The 26,756-nt window shown below is 42.8% G+C and overlaps 1 protein-coding gene across 1 annotated transcript in view; it reads left to right on the forward strand.

The window, feature by feature from the left end:
- Window positions 1–26,756, forward strand: part of LOC103179582 (glutamate receptor ionotropic, kainate 3) — a 117,562-nt gene that overhangs the window by 72,189 nt on the left and 18,617 nt on the right. Inside the window, exons 9-11 of the mRNA XM_042338644.1 lie at window positions 6,378–6,491; window positions 10,061–10,264; window positions 21,674–21,897. Coding sequence (XP_042194578.1) covers window positions 6,378–6,491; window positions 10,061–10,264; window positions 21,674–21,897 — 542 coding nt within the window. The remainder of the gene's footprint in view (window positions 1–6,377; window positions 6,492–10,060; window positions 10,265–21,673; window positions 21,898–26,756) is intronic.

Genomic DNA, 26,756 nt, shown 5'->3' on the forward strand with positions numbered 1-26,756 from the left:
CTGAAACGCAGAATGAAGAGAGTGTGCAAGTAAATGGAAAATGTGAGAGGTAGGCTATATATATATGTTTGAAAAATCATCTGTCAGAATCTGCTAAAATCTTTGACGATTCAATAATAAGGCACGATAAAGTAAACTACTCTAGAGTTTGAAAGTAATTTATCATTTGTGGCAGTCTGATCATGATGGACATCCAGTTAACAAGATAAAAATCATGTTCTCTGGAATAAAACTGAATGCTTATCTCTAGTGTTCTGGCACAGTGTATTTATAGGGACTGGGAAACAAATTGGACTATTGTTTGTTTCAAGGAAGCAGAAGCCATCAATCATTGTAAAAGTTGCTACAAAACCACAAATTAACCTGAATGTGTGAAAAATGCATTTAACACAAAGCCACAGAAACACTCCACCAATCAATCTCATTGTGCTAATTGAAGAGTAATGCGTACTTTCCTCATTATAGCGCAACTCTATACATTTATCTTGTTTTAAGTGACACTCTGCACCTTTTGCAGGTGCTCAGCATTCTTGACTATTGAATAATAACAATATAATAATCCTTGCATTTGATATAACATTTGGGGGAATTGTTGGCCAGGACATGGGGAGAAACTCCTTCCTTTTGAGAGATAAATTACTTCATTATAGCTCCTTCAGTGCAGGGAGGGTTCAGTGAACAGTAAATAACAGTATACTGGTAGTCAAACCAATAGAAATACGTGGTGCATGAACATATTTCAACTAAATCAAATAACTGTCTATTCTCAATATTTCAAACGCCCAGCTGCTTTCAAGAAAATTTAACACTTGACCACATCAACTTAGAACTGATTCAATTAATCAACGTTTTTTACATTGTAAATCTAAACGGATGTCGAAGGTATCTAAAATGTATCTCAGTGTTATTACTGTCATGAGGTTTGAACGTTTCCCTTGTCTCATATTTGCCAGATGATTAGGCTTCTTGCTGTGAAGGCTATCTTTGTCCTGGTAAGCTGTATAACATCTTGTTTTGATGTCCTGTCATTCTTAGTTAATGCACTTACTGCAAGACATTTTGTCACAGCCTCAAGCAGTCTACCCTGGCTAAGTGCCTAAAATTCTACACCGGTGAAAAGCAACCCATTTGGAAGATTGCAGTCTTACCCGAATACAAGACTCATTACTTACGAGGGTGGCAAAATTTCCTTCGTCAGAACCTCTGGTAAAGGTGAAGATTACAGCAATTTTGATTGAAAAACACAGAAAAGGTGTTCGTCCTGAGAGAATAAACTTCAGTCCATCCAACGAACTCCACCGTTGAGGTCCATGTGCAATTCACGCACAGTCAAACCACCTTCAACTCCCTTGCTCTGCACCTCTCACCTTTAGCTGAATGGATTTCAGTCGTAGAATTGCTTTTGCCAATTGGACGTCCATTCAATTTTTCTAACTCTCCATAAATTACATTGAGTTTTATGTTTCCCAGCTCATAAAAAATGCACTGTCGTATTTGTCCTTAAGATCTATTTTTTCAAGCACACTTTTGGTTACTTTGTCCCTCTCCACACCGTCACCCTACCCCCCACCCCCAGTTCCTGAACTTCCCTCCCCTCAATCTGTTTCTTAAACAATTCCAGTGTTGTCCAGACCTCAGTCAGGCTTTTTGTTGGCTCATTCCCACTTTTTATTAGGTTATATGTTATAAAATTATATGTTTGCCTTTATGCAAACATATAATTTCTGAAGCGCTCCACACAGTTTCTGTGAAGCGTAGTGACTGTCACTGGGTAGGCAAATGCAACAGCCAATTTTCACACAGCAATGTCCTACAAAGTGAAAAAGGGGGAAAAATAAGTGAATGACCAATTTTATTTGTGGGGGGGTTGTTGGCCAGGACCCTGGCAAAAACTACTTGCTCTCTTCGAATAGTGCCATGGGAGCTTTAATGACCAAACAGGGGAATAGGTCCTCAGTTTAACGTTCCACCTGAATGAAGGCAAATTTGACAATATACTGCATCTGCCTTTATGGCTAGTTTTATTATTCATGTTATTTTATTGAAGTTCAACACAAATGTTCTCCCGCTGTACACTCGCACACTCGTCTTCAAGACTGCATTTGCGTTATATCTCAGAGACTTTGAGAGCCATTTATTTCGACAAGCCTGTGTAGTCTAGCAGAATGGAAGAACACAGATCCCTCCTTGCAAATGTCAATAGTTTCACAATGTCACAGCCTATGAGACATTTAGTAATCTGAGGTGCATTATGTACTCTCACAACTCACTAAAGGAGAAGCTCAGTTGAAACCAGCCACTTGATCCTGAATAATGCATTAAGGCAAAAGCTACCATCGTGTTTGTGCATGGGTAAACGGGTGGTGCTTAATACTCGTTACTTTTGGTATTATCTTGTCTTCATGATTCTACTCTCGTTTCCAAAGGAGTTTATTTCAACTCGCAGCCTGCCCCCAGTCGCAAATCGTGATTACAAGCACTCTAGTGTGTCTATGTTTGGGGTGCGGAGGAGAGGGTGTTGCACGTGGCAAATGCGAGCGTGAATTACTGGGTTGAGGAGTGGGCGGCCAAAATTAAACACATGCCCAACCAATTAGCGCACCAATGCATGTGTCAACAGAGATAAGATGACAGCCTGCAATTTGTGTGACGTATTACTTCACCCAAACTCTGGTAATCAGTTCTTATTTTTGGTTCTTGTGTTTTTACATAGAACATAAGAACATAAATATTAGGAGCAGAATTAGGCCATTCGGCCCCTCTAGCTTGCCCCGCCATTCAATAAGATCATGGCTGATCTATTCTAAGTCCACCTACCCGCCTTATCCCCATATCCCTTAATCTACAAGAAATCTATCAATCTCAGTCTTGAACATGTTCAAGGACTGAGCATCTACAGCCCTTTGGGGTAGAGAATTCCATAAATTTACTACCCTCTGAGTGAAGAAGTTTTTCCTCAACTCAGTGCGAAAGGGCTTACCCCTAATTTTAAGACTGTGACCCCTGGTTATAGTTTCTCCAAACGGGGGNAAAAGTCTCCGACTATCTATTCTGTCGTGCCCCTTAATAATCTTATAGGTTTCTATAAGATTACCTCTCATTCTTCTATATTCTAAAAAATATAGCCCAAAATTGCTCAACCTATCCTCGTAACTCATCCCCTTCATCCCTGGTACCAACCTAGCGAATCTACGTTGTACCCCCTCCAAGGCGAGTACATCCTTTCTTAAATAAGGAGACCAAAACTGCACACAATACTCTAGGTGCGGTCTCACCAGGGCCCTATACAGTTGCAGCAAGACTTCCCTACTCTTTTATTCTAACTCTTTTGTAACAAATGCCAACATACCATTAGCCTTCTTAACTGCTTGCTGTACCTGCAAACTAACTTTTTGTGACTGGTGTACAAAGACACCCAAGTCCCTCTGAATGCTAACACTATCTAGTTTCTCTCTTTTTAAAAAAGAATCTGCTCTACTGTTTTTGCCACCTCGGTGGATGACCTCATACTTCCCTACATTATACTTCATCTGCCACCTATTTGCCCACTCACCTTGTCTATCTATATCTTGTTGCATTTTTTAATATCATCCTCGGGTTTACTCTCCCTCCTAGTTTAGTGTCATCCGCGAATTTGGATATATTAAGTTCGATGTCCTCATCTAGATCGTTGATGTAGATTGTAAATAGTTGAGGCCCAAGCACTGATCCTTGTGGCACTCCACTAGTCACATCCCGCCAAGCTGAGAAGGATCCATTTATCCCTACTCTTTGTTTTCTTCCCGTTAGCCATTCTTCAATCCATGCTAATATATTCCCCTTAATTCCATGGACCCTAATCTTGTGAATCAACCTTTTATGCGGCACCTTATCGAATGCCTTTTTCATACTGGGGAAATCTGATTTATCTATGAGCTGTTGCTGGCTTAATTATGAAGTGCAAAAATAAACAGAGTTATTAAGAGACGCCAAGTTTTTGTGGAGGGAGCAAATTTGATAGTCATTGATCTGAATGAAGCATGAAGATCTCATCCTTATGTTTCATTATAATAATAATCCTTGCAATACAGATTGCAAGGATTGATCATCACGTTATCAAAAGGTCTCAAAGCGCTTCGCAGGATATGCTAAGGAGTGCAAATAGCTGTGTATTTCATAGGCAAACATGGCAGCCAATTTGTGTCCAGCAGTGTCCCACAAACAGCCATGAAGAGATCAATTTTGTTTGGCGGATTGTTGGCCAGGTCACTGGGAGAGAGAAACTCCTTTTTCTTTTTGAAGAGCAATATGGGATCTTTAACGTCCAGACAGAACACCTCTTCCAAAGGATGGTATCTCACCCCATCACCACCTTGGAGCATCAGCCTAGATTTCAAGCTCAAATTTCCAACATGGGAGCTTAAATCCATGACCTTCTGACTCAGGGAGGAAGGGAGGAAAAGTGACCAAAAACACGGTTGAGATGGTAGGTCTTAAGAACGGCTTTGAAGGTGGGGAAGGATGGCCTCTAGAGATCCAGGTCCACATTTTCCTTTCAGCAATAAATCTCCAGCTCTTGCCAGTATTACGTCACTGCTTTACTCAGCTTTACACTGTGAATGTTCAATATGATCCCGTGCATCAATGTGAGGGGAAACTCAGTGTGAAGCAAGCATTAAATGGAAGTGACATGAAGAGGGATTGATAGATAGACAGCTGATGTAATGACATGCTTTCACTTAAAGCCTTTTAAACTGTTTTACTCAGGCTCAATGCAATGCGATTTTGGCTCTGTGCCAGGCGGGAGCAGAATCTGGAAAATGATTACAACGTGTATAAGAAATGGGGGTCAAACATTGGGTTTCATGTCTTGAGCTCCCCTCTAAAGCCGATCCGACATAGCTTTTGTGAATTTGTAAGATTTTTCAAGTAAACAATATATCTGGACTCTCGAGCCATTTTGTTGAATAGAAAATTCACTTACTTATTCAACAGGATGGAATCTCAGAAACGTCAATCACAAAGGAAGCCATTTGAAATGCCATGCCTGTGCCAGATTCCCACTAAAGCTATCTACTCTAATCCCACATCCCACTTCTTCCTCCATAATATCTGACAGGCGTGCGAGCCTGGCTCAGTTGGTTCCACTTTCGCTATTGGGTCTGTTTTTCAGCCACTCCTCCCTGAAACTCTGGAACATGTCCTCTATCCCTCCGGCCTGCACCTTCCTTCCCCATCTTCAGATCGCGCTTGAAAACCTTCCCCTCAGAACGTGCCTACGGTCATCTCCCACTTCCAACCGGCTCGGTGTCGTGCTCCGGCACTGTCAAACGCAATGGGACGTGTGAGGGGCGAGTTGTTGTTTTTGTTGGGTTCAAACCCCACATCCGGGACTTGGAACACCCAGTCAAGGCTGTCACTGTCGCGCAGTGCTGGCGTGCCCTGCATTGTCCAAGGTGCCGTCCTTTAGATGACATGTTACACCGTGGTCCCAGTGCATATCAAAGATCCCATGGCACTATTGGAAAAGAGGAGGGAACGTCTCTTGGGGCCTTGCCAACGAACCTCCAGATAAAATTGGTTATTCACCTCATGGCTGTTTGTGGACATTGCTGTGTGCAAATTGGCCATTGTGTTTGCCTAGAAAATAGTCAGTCACTACACTTCAGAGTAAATCCTGTGAAGTGCTTTTAGACCTACTCCTGACATGAAAGACACTATATTAAATGTAAATCATGGTACAGCCTTTGGAGTAAAATGGATAGCTAGTCATGTCATATTACTGTTAAGAACTGAAAGTAATTTAGACAGAAACAGATTGTTAATGGCACTTTGAAAGCCCGCCCTTTGACAGCAAGGAACAATAAATAATTCTTGCATTTGATATAATGCCTGAGTATGTTGTCAAAACGTCTCACAGAATTTACTGTGGCAATTTAGCACCTACAGCCATGGAGTGAATGACCAATTTTTAATTCGGGGTCTGCTGGCCAATACTCTAGGAGATACTCCCTTCTCTCTCCCAAAAGCACCAAGGAGGACTTGAATGGTTAGGTGAGGCATTGGGCTAACTTCTCATCAAAATGATGGCCTCTGACAACGTAATGCTCTCCTGAGCACTAACTGGAATGTCAGCATAGACTTACAAGCTCAATGTCCCGAAGTGGGAATGGATGGATCTGGCAGCAATGATGTAGCTTGGGTAAACTAAAGGCTTGTTGTCCAATGTGGACTACCATTTTTGATGTCAATAATGTGAAACCATCTCATCCTTAAAGAGGCAAAGGTAGTTGGTTATATATTATGGAAAGTTATTACATTTTCTATGAAGCTGTGGTTATGGGGCTATAGTCAACAGTAAAGTTAACCTTTTTGTGTGTTTATTCCCCCCCAAATAGGTTGGAACCTGGGATGTGACCAACGGCCTGAACATCACAGAGATGTCCAGAGGGAGAGGATCGAATATAACAGACTCATTGACCAACCGGTCGCTGATTGTGACGACAGCTCTGGTAGGAGGTTCGGCTACAGGTGTCCGCAAGCTCTTGTACTGGCTGGGATCCAGGGCATCACCAGAGGAGACAGAGATCATAGGAACATAGGACCAGGAGTAGGCCATTCAGCCTCTCAAGCCCTGTTCCACCATCTATCAGATCATTCCTCAACTCCAATTACCCATCTTAGCCCCATATCGCTCGATACCCTTCCCTAACAAAAATCTATCCACCTCTGTCTTAAAAGTTTGAATCGGTTCAGACGCACAGGCACCAGAGTTGTCACCATTATGGGACCATCTCAAAGGCAGCTCACGTGACGAGGGTGAGATCCCAGGGTGAGAGGAGGGCATCAGAACCTGAGTCAGCGCCTCCCAGATAAGGCAGGAGAAAACTAGACGATGAACAAAAAAAAGTTTGAGAAGGCGATATTGTTGTCTGACCACTATTAATACATTTGGTTCCAAGCCAGTGAACTCCAGCCTGACAAACTAGTGCTGCTCTCCGTACCTTTTTCCAACCACTCAATTCTAACAGTCTTATTTGGAACAAAAGTAAAACGGAGCCAAAGTTACCCATGTGTAGCAACTTGCCAATGAAAGACATTACTCATCCCACACCCAGAAACATAGAAATTTTCAGCACAGAAAAAAGTCCTTTCAGCCCATTTGGGCCGTACCACTGCTAAATTATTTTATAAGTCCCCTTTTTTGCAAAAAACAGTGCGTTCGATTATTTTTCTAATTTTGCCAACAACATGTACAGTACAGTCACTTTGCAATATATCCTGTGAAGCACTTTGATACGTCACAACGATGTGATAAGGTACAATATCAAATGCAAGGGTTATCTTTGAGCTCCTGGTCTGTAAACTACAGCTCTAACCATTACATCAAGGGGCTGCCCCAAGAAATTGTATTAATCCGAATTTCATCCCAGGTCTCTCTTCGTATCTCTTCATGAGTTTACTGCTCAGGTGCTTGTCCAGCTCTCACTCTCTTGCTCGCGCTCTCTCTCTCTCTCTCTCTGAACATCTGGCCAACTCTTTTTTTAGGTCCTGGCATTTGAGGTGTTGTCAGTAACATAGCCCCTGATTGCCGGGACACCAAAGCTGTTTCATCAGCTGCTCTATTTCCCCAGGCAGCTCCTGTCCACATGGTGTGGTTTAGAGCATGGCATTCTGTAACCCCCATCTGCAGCAGCAACGGGATCCTGATCGAATACCCAAGGAGCTACATTAAGCTATGTGTTGCTCAGTGGTGAGACCTGGGACCTTCTGAAAGAAATGAAGAGTCCTGGGGAATGATCAAACCAATGTGACAAACACAACACTCAGCATTTTCACAAGTCAGACACTTCCAGGTTAACTTTCTACACTATGTCAAATCCAGTTATAGGTCCATCTCTCAATTGTGTAGCTTGATACTTAAGTCTTTGGACAGAAAGTGGCTTTTTTCTCGCTTAAGGATTTAGATTTGCTTATTGGTTCTACCTTCAGTTGGGAAGTCAGTGTGAAGTGCAACTGTATTGAATTCAATTATACTGCAAGGTCCTCTGAGATGTACCTTCGCTTTTTTAATTGAGATTTTATGCTTGAGGTATAACTCATGCTGGCACATTGTAATGTAATTGGAAAATAGGCCAGAGAGACACTAACATCCAGAAAAAAAAGTTAATAAAATGTCAGAAAACAATACAAAATAGAGGCCACATCCTGTTCAGGACAGCATGAATGGCAGTCACCACTCGATGGATACATGATGAACCAGCAGGGCTGTAATTGACATGGGTGAAGGAGCCCTATGGATATCTGCTGAAGAATGGGATTAATGGCCATACGTTTTGTCAGAGATTGCTATGTCTCTAAAGCAGCCGAAGGCATCCTGAACTGTGGGGAACAAGTCATCAGCTTCTGCCAAAAACTAATAACCAGAGCTGAATAATGGAGATTTTAACCTTAAATCAATATGTTGTAGTTTCACTCAATTGTCAAGGAGACACAAGGAGGAATTGTATTTAGATTTATCTTCTTAGAAGTTTCAATTGTGGTTTAATTACCTAGTTCTGGTTGATTAAATGAATTGGTGTTGTCCTTGAATGTGGAAATTCCACATGAACGACTGGAATAGGTGCTTTGAGAGGCTGGGTGACCTTTAATGATTCAGTTTTTATAATGATATACCAATGTATCTCCATTCCACGCTCAACCCTGCATGGCAAAGGGTTGCTGGAGCTTCTCTTTAATTGTTTGGACCCTCTACCTTCCAAAATCAACCAATTGATTTCCAATTTAACCCTGCTGTGTTAAAGTGGGTGAAATAGAGAGACCAGGAGCAGGAACCCTGGCTGTTTATTGTCCTGCAAGAATAACAAACTGTTGTTCATTTATGAAAGAGCCAGGATCTATTAGAGCTGGAAGGTAACACGAGGGAAGGGGAATCTAGAGACAAAATCTCTGCTCTTAGTAATTTTCCAAAGCAAGATAGAAACACACCTATTTATAGTAGATCACCCATACCGAGAATTCTCTTACCTCTTGGTATGCTAAGACTCATCAACCCAGTTGCAACAACAACAATAACAACTTCCATTTATATAATGCCCTTCACATGGGGTAATGTCCTGAAATGTTTAACAGTGGCGGAACTTGATGTTGAGCTGAAGTTTTGGAGTTCGATTACATCTCTTAAGATCAATAGGGATAATTTGCCCCTGCCTCTTCTCCACGACCCCAAAAAGTGCTGTCTACACTGGTTACTCACTGGTCTTGTGCTTCCCAATAGTAATATAATAATCCTCGCATTTGATATAGCGCCTTAGCACAGCAGGAGGACTTCTCAAAGTGCCTTCGTCAGATTTACTGTAAAGTACAGTGACTGTATTTTGTAGGCAAAAGCGACAGCCAATTTGTGGACAGCAATGTACCACAAAACAGCCATTAAGTGAATGATCAATTCTATCTGGGGATTATTGGCAGGAACCCAGGAGAAACTCCTTTCTCTTTTGGAATAATCTTTAACGTCCACCTGAACGGGCATAGACGGGACCTCGGTTTAATATCTCATCCGAAGCACGGCACCTCTGATAATACAGCACAGCATCAGCCTAGAATGTCAGCCTATGAGCTTAATTTATGTGAGTGCAAAGACCAGACATGGGGCTTGAACCACAACCTTCTAACTCAGAGACAGACTGATATCCAGTGCTTAGCATTGTTCTGATATACATAGAAGAGAACGTACTCCCATTGGATCTTCCTTTCCCCTTTAGGTACAAAATATATCTGCCTCCAATAATGACAACAAAGCTGGATAACAATGTCTTGTAGTTCGATACACATACAAACACACACACTTTAGATAAATATGCTAAGATCAGAAAAGCTATCAAAGCTAGGAGGATTTATAGACACAGGAAGTAACAGTTTAATTGGCTTCAAGCTAAGTTTAGAACTCAATAAATGTCCAATATTCAACTATGATAATTCATCACTGGCATTCACCTTGATAGTTTGAAGCCAGACTAAACGCTTTCATCATTGGAAGTGACCTTAGCAATTAACTGCTGTTAAAATGATTTGTTCGCAGGAGGAACCGTATGTCATGTTTAAGAAGTCCGACAAGCCTCTGTCTGGTAATGACCGATTTGAAGGGTTCTGCATTGATTTGCTCAAGGAACTCGCCAACATCCTAGGATTTTCCTATGAGATTCGACTGATACAGGATGGAAAATATGGGACTCAGGACGAGAAGGGACAGTGGAATGGAATGGTCAAAGAACTCATTGATCACGTGAGTAATGATAGTGTTTGCTTCATGCCCACCGCCCCCTGCAACAGGCGAGTCATCAGCCTTAATAATAGTCCTTGCATTTGATATAATGCCTAACATATCAGGATGATGTATAGCATAGTGACTGTGTAATGTGTAGGTGAGCGCAGCAGTCAATTGGCTCACAGCAACGTTTCCACAAACAGCCGCGAATACCCAATTTTTTTGAGGGATTGTTGGCCAGAAATAAAAATTGAGGGCACATTTCCGTTCAGAATTATTCACGCGGTGCAGCAAGTGACTGCGCAGAGTTTTAGCAGGCCCAAGGATAACTGGAACTAGAGCGGAGGACAGTGACGATAAGTCTTGCCTTTGACTAGTATTCAGGCATTATTCAAGTATGTGTTGCCAGTTCCGAGCAACACCATTAGATGGAGCAATGTAACATTGATGCGCTGCATTTTCAGCAGAGAGGCGAGTGAGAAATGAACACAACATAGAGCAGTAGCACCAGATCGTGGAGCTATACAGCTGGTACACACCTCCCAACGTTTCACGTGGCTAAAGTGGGCCACAACCAAAAAAAACTTAGCTGTGAACGCAGGAAACGGCCAGGCTGTGTGCTCGCAGCTTCCCTGCTCCAATTCAGTTGGGGGCTGTTGGGAAGTGTATGCTGGTAGCTTTTTCATATTGAATCAGTTTGATCTAATCTTTGGCTCAGTTGCTAGCGCTCTCACCTCGGAGTCAGGAGGTTGTGGGTTCAAGCCTCACTTTTGGCCTCTGAGCTTACAGTGCAGGCTGGGTAGTGCTGAGGGATGTTAAAGATCTCACGGCATTATTTCGAAACGAGAAGGCAGTGTCCTGGCCAACAATCCCGAAAATAAAATTGGTCGTTCACTCGACGGCTATTTGTGGGATGTTGCTGCATGCAAATTGGCCGCCGTGTTCACCCACAAAATACACAGTCGCTACACTTTTCAGTAAGCACTTTGAGACGTCCCCCTGAAGTGAAAGGATAGCAAACTGCAAGGATTTATTACATTGAGCAGATGGCAAAGGCGTCTTACGTTTGTGTTCAGCTTTCTTTTGATGTGCTTATAGATTCAAATGCAAAATACATTTTGTGGTGAGCCAAAAATCCTCAGATTTGTATGCAATTAGTCAGTACTCAAGGCAACAGTTTTGATATATGTATATATACACACACACAAGTGCACGCACAGAAGAGCGTACACAATAGTCAAGCAGGAAGCTTGCTTTGAGGTTTCCAAGGCAATACTGGAGTTTCTCCCTGTGAAACCATGGCTGACAAGCCATCTATTATTGGAGCAGGCTGTTTGCTGCTCAGTGTGTCTCTCTAATGGGCCACCAGCAATATAAAGGCTAACCAAGTAAATTGTTCGCTGGGAAAGAAATTAGGGCACGAGGTTGGCTGTGGGATGCTGAGAGAAATGATTGCTTTGGTATCAGGCACGTGTCTGTCAGCTTTATATGTATATGTAACGGAGAGAGAGATTTTCCTCCTCAAACAGCTTCTCTTAATATTAAGGTCGTCACCCACATTCCCTTCACATCCAGCAGCTCCCCATATTGTCGATCCTCTTGTACCCAACTCTTTTGTCCACCCCCTCTGCTCAGCTGCACATCTCCTGCTCCCTCCGCATCACCATCGGTTGCCCAGTATTCAGTCTCTACACCCTTAACCTCAGGATCTCCCTGCCTCTACCCCTTCATCTCCATTGCGGAGTACTGTAGTGTATTGGTTAGAGCACTCGCCTTGCAAGCGAGAGGACCTGGGTTCGATTCCTGAGCAGGGTGAAATGTTTGGGCAAGTTTCTTTACTCCACACACCTCTGTTTACCCTTCAGTAAGTAGGAGCCGGTTGTTAGTCAATTCGACGGATCGCTTTTCTGGGGGTAATAATCCCTTAAGAAAAATAATAAAAAAGAATTTGGTCACTCAAACCACGACTGTTTGTGGGTTACCCCTGTGCACAATTTGCTGCTGCATTTGTTCGACAAAATATACAGTCAATTCACTTTACAGTGTCTTCTGTGAAGCACTTTGAGATATCTAGAAGGCGTTATATCAAATGCAAGGGTTATTATTAGTTTAATTATTATCTCGCCCCTTCTCTATCAGTCTCTTCCTCTCTGTCACAGCCCCTCTCCACCTATCATTAATCTCACCTTCTAACCTTCTTTCTGAAAGGTGCTAATAATCACCTCCTCAAACTCCCTAGCTCGGCAAAGGTTAACCCATCCCTCCGAGGTGCTCTAAGACATAATAATGCATTATGAAGGGCACTTGATAAAGGCTAGTTTTCAGAATGTACCTCTTTGCACTTCTCTTTCCATATTAGACTTGGTCAAGGATTTGGGCAGATGACCTGCTCTTGCCGTGGTCTATCACACCGCCACCTTCTGAAGGTGCCGAGCCTTCTGCTTGCACACCAAAACCTGGAGTCTCAAGCTCTGTACATCATGCTACACAGCCCCATTTTCAACTTGATTTAAAACGTCCAAACTCCGATTCAGCCGAAGCAAGCCTCCGCTCGTAAACATAACAAAAAAGAGTGAGATAAACTGGAACAAATGGACCAGCGACACATTGAGTATTTGTATTCAGTAGAGCAGAGACACGACAGGGGAAGCCCATTGCCCTGCACCATCCCAGTCCATCTGTTCTAGTAAATGGATTAGACAGGGTTCCCTTGTGAAGTCCTGCAATTAGAATGTTATGGCTATTGCACTCATTATAAGGAACAAACAGGGAGAGAGATCAACATGGAGAGGAATAGTCCCCTTCTTCCAATTCTTCTCTTCCGCTTCTCTCCATTCCCCATTGCTCCAGAAACATCTCGACTTTTCCATCCCTCACCCCCTTCTAACCCACAGCCTACCAGCCACAATCCGGAATCTCGTTCATGTGGACTTTATTCATGTGTGAGCCTTGATGCTGAGTACCGGCTGGCTGGTTGACAATGAGGGAACCTCTCTGGTGAACACCCACACTTCCGGGAGGGGTTGGGGTGTCTTGGAAATCAATCACGAGCAGGAACCTGATCGATTTCAGCCGCCCCAAACCGGAGAAACTGAAACTAACTGCTGCCTCAACTGAGATCCACTAGCTAAAGACGACACTTCTAGTTACGTAGTGCTTTTCATGCCGGGAGAAAATATCTTAAAGTGTTTCACACAAATTCAAGGCAGGATGTGCGTGCACCTGCAACCTTTCATCTGTATGCTCCAGGAAACTCACTGGATCACCAAAGTGGACTCTCAATTATGAATGAATCAAGTTAAATGCTTATCATTCCCTATGCTTACCGACTGAGCTCAGGATAAGAGCACCTAAGGACATGCCTTGGGCAAAAAACTCTACTATTTTTTTGAAAAAACAAATGCCCTCCTTAATAAAGTTGCTGCAACAAACTCAATGCAAGTTCTCAAACCAATTTAATAAAACAGTTCCGTAACTATCAAAACTGACATAATTACTTTCTTGCTATTATGCCATAACGGGTTCAGTATATTTGATAGCTCATGCAGTCGTTTTAATGATAAAATGTGGACAATTCAATTAATTTCCTTGTCCTTTCAAACGTATCTTCTCCCCCAAAAGACACTTTGAATGAGTTCATTAAAAACAGTTTCAGCTCTTGTATCGTGCAGAGACTCTAATGGCCGTTTGGTGCTTGATCAATTTCTCAATAATATGTCACCAGCCGGGTTTAAATAAATCATTCTCCGCAATGCCTGTAATTTGCTAAAAGGAAACCACGTTCGCTGCAGAAGGTAAATATAAATAGCACTCTCAAATTAGTCAGAGCACTCTTAGTAAATGTGCTGTAACAAGCGTAATCAATTTGTCATTAAAAGTTTAATCAGTTTGGTTAACAAACTTAATTTTGCTGTAATGAAGTTAATCAGCTTGGCCCACACTTGTAAGAGCAGGCTGAGTAAATTAACAGCAGGGCTGCGAAGAAATGTGTTGCTTCTCGTGACATGTGAAGCCAACTCACTGCAGTATCAGCCTGGTAAAGGGCTCAGGAAATCCAGGAAACCGAAAGCAATGTGGCTCAGTCGGTAGCAGTCATTTCTGAGTTAGAAGGTTGGAGGATTCTAAGCCGCACTTTGTGGTGGATCACTGGGTTGTGGGAGGTGCTGTTTTTTTTAAATGAGATGTTAAATCGAGCTGCCTGTTCAGGAGAACGTTTAAAGACCCTCAATTTAAAAAAAAAGCAACTGAGTTCACTGCAAAAGGCAAATGGAAATTGCAGGTTCAAGTCAGTCACCACACTCTTAGTAAACGTTAAACATCGGTAAAGATTACAGTGGCATCTTTAACGGTCACTAAGAGAAGATTGAAGGAAACTTTTAACAGTGCAAATGATCCGAGGATAGCAAAAAAATATTACTTCCTCAATGTTGAAGCAGGTAAGGGCATCACTCAATGTAGTGCTTGCCCATTGGTACCCAGAAGGTTGCTGCTTCCAATCCGGGTCTATGTTGAGTTCGCTGATAATTGCTGGGCCAGTGCTTCAGTGCAGTTGGTTTCACATTTGGTTTAAAGGACAGTAAAATCAGGCGGGGATGATGATTTTATCATTATCTTGAGGACCTTGCTGGGATGCATGTGGACCTTAGGTGAGAGAGAGACAGTGGGCTTAAGTGTGCTGCAATCCCACCCCCCTCCCCCCCTCCCTCCCACCCCCACCACACACACACCGTACCCCTCCCAGGAGTTTGTGTAACTGGACTGCAGGAGAAGGAAGGCTGGAATCAAGCGAAAGGTTGGAAAGGAAATTTGAAGTGAAAAATTGTCAGAGAGGAAAGTGCGATACTTTATATATAGTTTGGTGGAAATCATTCTGTTTCTTATCTTTCACTGATAAAATCCACCTTTGCTTTTTTTCTAAATTCACTTCTTTTGGTTTTTAATCAATGTTTTCAAGATACAATACAGCTAAAAAAAAAAGGAAAATGGCCGGCCAACTTCCAGGTCGCCAGGTCGCAGTGGACGTCACTTTCTGCGCACCGCGCGCAAGAATTGAGCGAGTATTTCTTGCGAGCAGCAAGTGACATCCATGGCCACCTGGCGAACTGGAAGCTGACCTTTTTTTTGCAGCAAAATCCATTAAAAAAAAAACTGGATATCGAAGTGCGTCGGCTTCAAGTTGCTGAACATCGTATATAACAACATGGAGGGGTTAGGACGGCAAAGGGTGAGGGGTTGGGGGAGAGGGGGGAGTGAGACTGAGAGGAGCAGCACATGCAATAATCCTCCAGCTCCACTGGAACACAGTCTCTCAGTAACAAGGCGAGAGAAAATGAAAGTCTGACTACATTTAAGTGCCATCCAAAATGCAATCAGTATCCCGCGATCCTTGATTACACCTTTTAAAGCCTCCATTTTTCTGCTAAATTTTACCGTCAATCACAATCCATTGTTTGTCTGCTCTGAGGCAGCCTGATAATTTGAAAGTCTCAGCTAATCATTACTTCTGAGGAACAGTCTGGCGCCTGTGTTCGACTCATTTCCGTGGTCATCCGTCTTAATACAGATATAATTTTTTCGCCGCTGTTATCAAAGAGCAAGTGAGTTGTAACCAAAGTGTTCGGGGAGGTGATTGATGGGGTCTCTTCGTACCACAAATGCACAAAGGCAGCTGGTGGAGAGGTCAGGCAAATGTAAACGCCTGTTTACCAGATTGGTGAGAGAGAACATTCCTAAACGTATCATTTTGTAATTTGCAACGGTTGTCAGATCACTGGAGATTATTGGGAGCTCATATATTTTTACTGGTTTTTGAATTCCGCCATCTCCCAGCATCACAGTGGCTCCATTGATGTTTGCGGCTGTTAATACCACAGCCAGTCTCAGACCACGAGCTGTGTGGTGGCTTCAGCAAGGCTTAAACAAGCTACAACAACCACTTATATAGCGCCCTTCGTGCTGGGTAGTGTCCTGGAGTGCTTGACAGTGGCGGAGTCTCACTCCGAGCCAGGAGGAGGGGGGAGGTGACCGTAAGCACGATCAAAAAGGAAGGTCTTTAGGCAAGATTTGAAAGTGGGGAGGGAGTGGGCAAGGCAGAGGGATTGGGGGAAGAGACTTCCAAAGCTAGGGGCTCTTCTGTCTTAAAAAGAGACATCTCAGAGGGACCTTGCAGATGTGTACGAGAGTTTAATTGGGAGTGCGACAATAAACCCAGAATAATACCTTCAGACGCACAGGGGAGTACGACTCAAAGCGATTCACAGGATATACTGTAAAGCGTAGTGACTGTGTATTCTGTCGGTGAACACGCAGCCAGTTTAGGAACAGCAATATCCAGGAAACAGCCATGAAGTGAGTGATGAATAATAATAATCCTTGCATTTGATATAGCGCCTTATCACGTCTTCAAGACGGCTCAAAGCGCTTCACAGAATATACCGTAAAGTGAATTGACTGCGTGTTTTGTGGGCGAATATTATAGTGCGGATTTTCGGCCAAGAGGCTGGGAAAGAAATTCCTGTCTCTTCTCGAAAGCCTCTTCATCCTACAGCCAGGCTAAGACTAGGACAAATTCAGGGATCTCCAATAGCTGTCCAAGACTCTCCTATTGGAATGAGACTGTGTGTTACGGATCGGATCAGATTGACGGTTGAACAGTTTGAATCGTTTACTCAGCAAATCATTAACAACAGAAAACATATTTAACGGTAAAATAATAGGGGAAAAAATTGCTGCTGTTGGCAATTGAGTATGGCAGTGATTGGGCTTTAATTGGAACGTTGGAGGAAAATAGTCCGAACAAAAGATAATTAAGGGGAATTTTATGCTTACAACGAGCTTTTTATTTGAACGTTTTCTCAAATCAGGACCAGGAAATCCAGAACAGTGTGTTTGACACTTCGGAATACTCCTCTTGGCACACGTGGAAAACAGTCAACTTCATTGAGCCTCCAATCACTGAGTTGGAGGGATATCTAGTTGTGGATGAAAGCGAAGATTACTATTGCAAATCCAGGCCATTGAGCAGGCAATAAGGGGAGAGGTGTGAGATAAATGTCAAGGCACCTGTGGTGGGAATTTGGTGATGACTGGATTGTAATAATAATAATCCTTGAGGTTGATATAGTAGCTTATCACACCGTGTAGACGTCTCAAAATGCTTTACACTGTAAAGTGGAGTGACTGTGTAGTTTGTGGGCGGAATGTGGGATTAGACTGAAGCCCCAGGGATTCTCTCTTTTGGTGGCCAGGGAAGAATTTAATGGGGTTTACGATTGGAAGCTTTCTATTCAAGCTTTCTTGAAGAGATTAAACTGAAGCCTGCATGACAACGCTAATTATGAATGTGCCATTGGAAGCAAAAGACCTCTCGTCTCCCCTGGTTTTGCAGAGGATGGAGAAAGGAGGTGTGGGGAGGGTGGGGAGGTGGGTTCTGTCATTCTATAAATAATCTACTGTGCACTGAAAAGAAGGAAGAGAAGGGAAGTTTAAACTCATCCCTCTTTTCCCAGTTCTTTGTCCCCTCCTTCTCCAGACGTCTTTACTTCACATAATCATTTCTGAACATCTCACTGAGCGTTTTGTAAGGGCTGATGGCTTCCCTTTTGTTTCTCCGGACAAAGGCCGGAGGCAAATACTCAGCTCGAGCTGCCCTTTGTGATTAATTCCTCCACTGGCTCAACGGTCTCTTTAGCTGCGCATTGAGACCGAGAGATTAATCATTGGCAGTTCAGTTTGCGCAGGAGGCTTGCAGCTTTTTTTGCACTAGATAACCACCCATTTATCCATCTGCAAAGCTCACAGTAGAATACAGTGTTCCCACTCCAAAGCTTGCAATACCTGGCATATACCTCCGCCACCCTCTCCTTTCCTGCACAGGCAAGGATTTCTCTCAAGGATTCCTCATCATTGAAAGTGAAAAAATAATAATAATAATCCATACATTTATCACAGCGCCTTTCACTTTGGGAGGATGTCTCAAATTGCTTCACAGGATTTACTGTTAAGTGCAGTGACTGTTATATGGGTGAATACGACAAATTGTTTCACAAACAGACACAAAACCAATGAATAACTTTTTGGGGGCGAATTGTTGGCCAGGACACCAGGAGAAATTTCCTTCTCTTTTCGAATAGTGCCATGGGGTCTTTAATGCCACCTGGAAAGTTTAACGTCTCGTCTGAAGGACGACATCTCCGACAACGAGCCACCCTCCCCCCCCAACCCCCCACCCATTTAAGTCTCATTACAACTCATTACGACGTGGAGCTTGAACCCACATACTTCTGACTCAGAGGCTAGAGTACAACCAACTGAGCCAGGCATCTAACACCATCAATACAACACAGATCATTTCCCCCCTCTGGAGCAGAACTTTGATTCCTCAAACAAATCATTTGATCTCAACAATAGGATTTTGAAAAGTATGTGACCCATTAGTGCAAAGTGCCTCCCAGGATTCGTTCTGAAGTATAGTGACTGTTTATTTTGTAGGCAGTCATTATGTGCACAGCAAAGTCCCACAAACAGTCAGGAAATGAATGACCAGGTTTATTTGGAACCAGGACATCAAGAGAGAGCCTTGCAGTCTTGGTTATATTCTTTCCCCACCCCCCTCCACAGGACATTGAGTTCAACTTGCAATGTCTCCAATATTTCTTTCCCCTGAGACCGACTGAAACTCAACACTGAAACCCAACCTTGGGAATGTCCAGTCAGCCTGCCTCAGTAGCCATGGTGATTTATCCAATGCTTAGATATATGTCTTGCCAGCTTCCTTCAATGTACACAAACCTCAGTCCAGCAACAGAGCCAGGCGGAGAAAGGGAACTATCTACGTCAATGAAAAATGCAATGTTAAACCTATTGAAAGTTGGCAGGAGTCAAAGTATTGAAACTTTCGGAAGGGCGGGAGGGGGGATTTACGATGTGTAGAAAGAAAAGGTTTTGTCTCTTGTTCACTGGGCTGTGAGGAGCTTGAAGCATCAGTCGGGAGAGGAATGTGGAATGGAAGAGTTGAGCTCACACCGAGTATGGAGTTTAGACGAGAGCTGAGTGCCAGCTGGAGAGGAATGGATGGCACAATGGGGAACTCGCTGTGATCAGCAATTTCTCTTCTGCTTGTGGCACTTCCATTTCCTGCTTAAAAGGCCTGTTGCTCATTAAAGGCATTTAAATTTTCAGCGGCCTGAGGACAGGCAGGGCTTGTTCTAAGAGCTCCTGTGTGCGCTCTGGCCATAAATCAGCCGCGAGCAGCACTCCGCGTCACCCGACGCCCATCTCAGCGACATCACCTTTCGTTGGTTTGTAAATGGAGAAATTAGAATTAAATTGAACGCAAAAGATCGATGCCATAAATAAAGCTGAAAGCAGCAACTTTTCGTGTAACACTCTCTGATCTGCAATGCAACGCCCCAAATTCCACCCAGTCCTAGTTTCTCAGATCCTTTTAAATTTTAAGATAGATCAGAAAATTGTGGGACATTCTGGAATTCAGCCTTAATTTTGAAAGACAGTTTTCTGCAGTTCTAACAATTTTGAAACAAAATATAAAAATAATATTCCTTACATTTGATAACACTTTTATGTTAGGCAGATGCAACTCATAGGATTTTACTTTAAAGTTCTTTGACTGATTGTCCCTTTCTAGTCAACAGGAATCAAATTCACCGAAATTCCAGCTCTTGCAAAGATTGTTTTTGGATGAAGAAGGCCTTTGATTTGATATTCGAGAATACTCACCCTGTCATCCTCCCACCCCAGCTTCAAGCTGTTTTTGAAAAGTCCAGTGACTTTGCCTAAAGCACTTATTTGGGCAAATCAACGACCAGAGAATCAGTAGACAGGTCTCAGGCTTTAGTTCCGTGTATGTTTCACCCACAAAATATACAGTCTTCACTTTACAATATATTCTGCGAAGCACTTTGAGACATCACAAAGACGTGATAAGGCGCTATATCAAATCAAGGATTATTATTATTATTATTATGCAGCAGATCAAATTGTGACTTTGCGTTCAGTTGGTCTGGGACATTCTGGTCTGGGACAACTGTAAATCTCATGGTCTTTCACCACCTCTTCTCCTTGGGCTGCTCACTCGTTTTGTGAAAAGTTTCCAATCGGTACGGGGTGTTAGCCAAGCTCAGTGGGTAGCACTTTTCCCTTAAGACCACTACCGTACAAGTTAAAAGATTGTGCAGAACGTTGGGAGGATGCTCAAACACAGAATTAATTTGGAAACCACTTCGTTCTTTTTAAAGCTATCCAGAGATCGCGGCTAAGTTCCAAGTTTTTTTTAACCAGGATTTGTGATGTCCCAGTGCTCATTATCCTGGAGGTGGGATGCAGTCTTCAAATAAGAAGCACAAACTGGTTCGAATTGACCTCAATTAAATCGAGTGAGTGCAATATGAAACAGCAGCATGCAAAAGGGGATCATTAGAATAATCGTCTAATGTTTAAGCCCTCGCCTTGAGGAGGGAGATGGTTTATAGATCACTTATTTATCATGGCTCAGATCATTAATCATCGAAGAGGATGCCAGGGAAATGCTGCCTTCTTTTGAACATGACAGCCTTTAAGCCAATTCCGTCATCAGTCACAATCATTTTGAAGGAAACGGGAGATGTGGGATGGGGAAGTGTGCCGCCTGCCATGGGAACACATGGATTCCATCATATCCTTGCAATTCTCCTGAATATTTCAAATGCAAGGATTGTTATTTCATATCGCACCTTTCACAATAATGATTGTTATTTCATATCGCACCTTTCACATCGGGAGGGCATCTTAAAAGGCTTCACGGGATTTTTTTGTTGTAATGTGCAGTGACTGCGGGTTTTTGTGGGCAGAGGCAGCAGCCAATTTGCACACAACAACAACAACTTGCATTTATATAGCGCTCTTCACTTGGGTGGGGGTAGCGTCCTGGAGCGCTTAAATGTCACAACCATGTCCCACAGACAGCCATGAAGTGAATGTCCGGGTTGGCCAGGACACTGGGACAAAACTCCCTACTCTTTTTGAATAGAGCCGTGGGATGTTTAAAGTTCACCTGAACAGGCAGATGGGACCTCACTTGAACGTTTCACGCAAAGGACTGGACCTCTGATGTACGAGCCCCCTCCCCCCCATGCTCCGCCACCCCACTTCCAGTACTGCACTAGAGTGTCAGCTGAAAGTCCCAATGTGGGGCTTGAACCCACAACCTTCTGACTCAGAAGGGAGAGTGACTGTTTGTGGGACGCTGCTGTGTGCAAGTGGCTGCTGCATTGTGCCACAAAATACACAGTCACTAAACTTTACCGTATAGTCTGAAGCGCTTTGAGACGCCTCGAAGACGCAACAAGGCGCTGTATCAAACGCAAGGATTATTATCATTATTATTTAGAAATTACTTTGAGACATTAACAAATGCCTCTCTCCCAACAGAAAGCTGACCTCGCCGTTGCTCCATTCACCATCACGTACGCCCGGGAGAAGGTCATCGACTTCTCTAAACCATTCATGACCTTTGGCATCAGCATTTTGTATCGAAAGTCAAACGGGACGAACGCTGGAGTCTTCTCGTTCCTCAACCCGCTGTCTCCAGATATCTGGATGTACATCCTATTGGCGTACCTTGGTGTCAGCTGTGTGCTGTTTGTCATAGCCAGGTAAGGTGACGTCAATAGCAACCTCGCATCATTGTGTTTCCTTGAACAGAATTACATACACCTCCACAGCACAGACCTCTCTGATTTTCTCCCAACCCACTGCTCTGCTCTGCTCTGCTCGCCTCCTTCTCTCCGCAGGCTTCCTGCACGCTTCCTGTACTATCAGGTTGCACGATCGGTGGCCAAGGCTTTCACATTTTACACCCCTAACTTGTTGAGCTCTCTTCCGTCAACTCTTCCATCTTGCTCCCACCCTCTATCTGTCTTTAATTCCTGTCTTAAAACTTACCTCTTCGACCCGACCTACAGCCAACCTTCCCCCTCTCGTCATCCGGCCCCATCATTGTGAAGTGCTCCAAGACGTTATCATAGAGTTACATAAATGCACGTTTCGCCCACAAAGTATACAGTCAATTCACTTCACTGTATATTCTGTGAAGAGCTTCGATATGTCTCAATGACGTGATAAAGGGCTATATCAATTGCAAGGATTATTATTATTAATTATAAGATGTTGAGTGTGTGAGTCTGTAGTATCCAAAGGGTTAAAGTTATTGATAGTTAGATCCTGAACATGAGGCAGGGCTGATACAAAAATACAGCTTACATGCGTTGAGCACCTTTCATTTACAAGCAATGACTCGAAGCGATTTACAGAATGAGGTTAATTGGAAATGAAGTGAATGCTGTGTAGGAGAATTTGACAGCCAACTTATACAGAGATAGACAGATGGCAAAGAGCCAGAACAGTCATGGCCGCTCCCAGGACAATCCCCTTTCTCACAATATTTGTCTACACAATCTCGCCTGGTGACGGCCACACAATCCTCTTGCAGGGGAGGGGGAATAGACAAAGAAAAGAAAACAATTTACATTTCGACAGAGCTTTTAGCTTTGGGAGGAACATCTCAAAAGTGTTCACACAGCTGGGGAACTGGGGCTTGGGCGGGAGAGGAGCTGAAGAGGCCCGGAGAGGGAAAGGTTCTCACCAACCTGCCGAATACTTTCTGGAATTATGTATGCAGGATGCATCCCTCCAAGGGAGAGTGCGCATTCCATTCCAGCAACCTATCTCTGTGATTTCCATGCGTAGGCGGGATGCACGGAAACCTCACTTTGGTTTGGATACTCTTAAGCATGGGATGGGTTTCCACATGTGTCAGTCACCCGGCTGACCAAAAAAAGGGGGAAAGGCGGAAAGCGCAATTAAACAGGTGAGTCTTGAGACGGGTCTTGAGAATGGGGAGGGAGGGAAGGAGTCAGTGAGTCGGAGGGACTGTGAGATGGAGTTCCAGAGAGCAGATGGGCAGAATGGCTGACAACACACCCACTGTTGGAGGGATGGACATGAAGGGTTTCAGGAGTTCAGAGAAACAAGCAAAAAAAATTGACTATATGGGGAAAAACGTGTACGTTGAACCGTCCTCCCCCAACTCCTGAGGACAGTCCATTGAGCTTCAGGGGAGATCAAGCCTCTGCCAGTGTTGCTCAATGCCTCGTTTACCCAGTTACACTATCGTGGACATCACAAGTCAGATTCGGTACTCAGTCTGTCGCTGCTGATTCTCTCTCCCTTAAAAAATCTGTCCGAAGATAAGGTTTGACGCAAATTGGAAATAACTGACCAACAAAGCCCCATAAACGATACTGAGGTGAGCAGTTAATTTGAATGTTGGGATGAATTTGGATGAGATTACAAAGCACATACGTGTTTGCTTTATAAATACACTCTACAGTAAATCCTATGAAGTACTTGGAGACGTTTCAATGGTGTGATAAGGTGTTTTTATTATCAAGTGCAAGCTTGCCGATGTCCTGACCAACAATCTCCCAAATAAAATTGGGTCGTTCACTTTATGGCTGTTTGTGAGACGTTTCTGTGCCCAAATTGGCTGCGGCGTTCTACCACAAATTGACAGTTACTACACATTACAGTACATCTTATGAGATGGAACTGAATCAAAGGCAAGGATTATTATGATTAAATAATCTAAAGTTGGAGTTCAATCACAATTCAAGCAAAAGCAAACTTTCTAAACACAAATGGTTCTTCAATGATTATGCTTCAGAACAACTTGCATTTATATAGTGCCTTTCGCCACTAATTATTCTATTTTTATTTTGAAAACGTTTTGAATTAAACAGATAAAAACAGTATCGGATGGAATAGAAAGGCCTCTTTAGCTGGAGCTGAGTGTAATAAATATCTCTTGAATGAACGGCCAAATACATAAAGCAAATTATTTACATGTTGGGCTGCGGTAGGAAATAAAGCCTCCTTCACAAGCTCAATATATTCTGTGCTCCAATGGCTTATCATTGAGTATTCTCTAGAAATCACAAAAGTATAAATTTTATATAATAGGAACAAATTTAATATTCTTAATCCATCACTGAGTAAGGAAGTTTAACACTGGAGTTATTGCGAGGTGTACAGGCAGTAAATGTACATTGTAATAGCTTGTCATGGCTTTGGTATAAAATGCTAGCTCTAGGTGCCTTTTACTTGTACTTTAAATATTAACAAGACTTAAAATAAATGTTATCGCTGCTGCTGTACGATTTTGCCATTAACCTCTGGTGACAGATGCCATCTCTCTCCACCTCGCCTCCTTTTCGCAGTGTCAGATACAAAAGACACTGTGTCTATTTCTGCGAAGCCAATGAGAGGCAGGGCTGGAAATTCAGGATCAATGCTGGATAATGAATCAGATTTGCTATAAAGGAGGTTGGGAAGAATTTTTAGTTGCTGTCTGTACACCCACTTGAATAATTTATTCAGATATGAGAGACCTTCCGACAACAAAAATACATCTGATGTTTTGTACGCTCCCAGGCTGGGGTATGATCGACTATATTATATATATATTATTTAATGGTTCAATTTGCGGGAGGCATTGAGAGTAAGGAGCCCTTTGGTGTTTTTCCATTAGGTTGCTCCTATTTCTTTACCCTCCCGACCTACAACACCTTCTTATTAAGGTTAATTTCTAGCACTATGGTCATTAGCACTGATCGTTCCCTATCATTCTCTGTCAAAGGCTAAAAACTCCACCTGGAGTCACTCTATTTTCTCGGTATTTTAGAATTTCCAGAATTTAATAAGCCTTGCATTTGATATCTTGGATTGAATGACCAAATTATTATTTACTTATTTAATATTTAGCAATTTCTTAAACTTCATTCCTCCGAAGCTGGCTATTTGTAGGTTCACAAGATTGGTTTGGATGAAGAAGGCACTTTAGTCCATCTGATCTCATCCTTCCAAAACACCCGCCCTGCTATCCTCCCATTACAGCATTGAGCTGTTTTTTAAAATGAATCCCATTGTCGCAGTGTCAACCACCAATCCTGATAACCTGCTCCAGTCGTTAATTCCTCTCTAGTTTGGGACTCGACATGTCAAGGGACTGCAAAGATGGTGGAAGGCGAACTAGATGGACCTTGGTCTTCTTTTGCCAACAAATTCTTGTCTTGTCGCATTAGACATGCTCTGGAATGAAACAGAGCATAATAATCTTTGCTTTTGATATAGAGTCTTATCAGGTCATTGAGCTGTCTCAAAGCGCTTCACAGAATATATTGTTAAATGGATTGATTGTATTTTACGGGTGAAACAAAATCTAGACCTAAGTGGAATTTCCCTCCCACATCTTTGGTGACCCTCTTTATACAGGGTGACCGAAAGGTTGTGCTACCATTACAACGAGTCTTAAAGAAATGACGAAGAAACAAAGTCATTATTATTAAAATAAACGGTATCACGATTTTTTGGTCACCCTGTATTACTCTGTCACCTTCGTGAAGAATCTATCCAGACTGATATTAACCTTGAATAACAGTCGATATTTCCCCTAAAATTGTTAGTCACACAAATATTATTTTGACATAATTGTGATTAAAATATTAGAATCAATATTGCTCCCGGTCTTGTTTCAGTCATTATCGACTATCGCTGCTGGCACATTGTAGAGTCTTATCAGTATGTAGTGTAAGACTTGCACACAGATAGCTGTAATACGACAGAGGACACAGCTGATGGACGACAGAGAGAATAATTGGATTATGGCACCTTATCTCGTATAATGAAAGATAACAGCACAAAACATGTCAGATAAGAAAAATATCCCGCCCTTAGAAATAAATAATTAACCCTAAGGCTACCAACAGTTTTGCGGAGATATAATGATGTGTATTTCCATCGGACATACTATGGTCTTACAAGTGAATTTTATTAGCAGAATACAGAGCTGATAGAGTGGATTTGTAGCCATTGAAAAGGTGAGAGATTGAAGAATGATAAGATTCCATCACAGATGCCGCCCTATCAATCTCCGACCCAGGTTAATGTCAAATCGCAACAACATGCATGTTGTGCAGTGACCTCGATTTATCTTCTCATCCAAAGGATGACATCCATGACAATGCAGAGCTCCCCTAGTGTTTGAATGAAACGTTAGCTTTGACTATGAGTTGAAAGCCCTGAAGCTAAACTCACAACCTTCTGACTCAGAGGCGAGGGTGCTGTCAACTGAGCCAGACTGACACCTAAAAGGGCTAAATTATGCCTGGGGAACAAGCTGGTTTCTAGCATTGAGTTTCATAGACTTGGTGGATGGAGCTTTGATTAAAGGTGGATTCACAGTTGACTAGGTAACATGGTTTAACATCTCATCAAACTACAATCTGAATTTTACTTGAGATCAAGCCAATGAAGTGATTTAATTCTATCTGTGGAGTGCTATGGGATACCTTAGATTTCTTAGACCTCATCAATCAGGGAGACGTGTTTGTCCTTTGATCTGTTAGATCAGAGATATTTTAGACGTCAAGAGGCAAGGTCTAGCTTTGTGCTTTAG

Source organism: Callorhinchus milii, unplaced genomic scaffold (genome assembly GCF_018977255.1).
Source record: "Callorhinchus milii isolate IMCB2004 unplaced genomic scaffold, IMCB_Cmil_1.0 Scaffold10, whole genome shotgun sequence".
Classification (NCBI taxonomy): Eukaryota; Metazoa; Chordata; class Chondrichthyes; order Chimaeriformes; family Callorhinchidae; genus Callorhinchus; species Callorhinchus milii.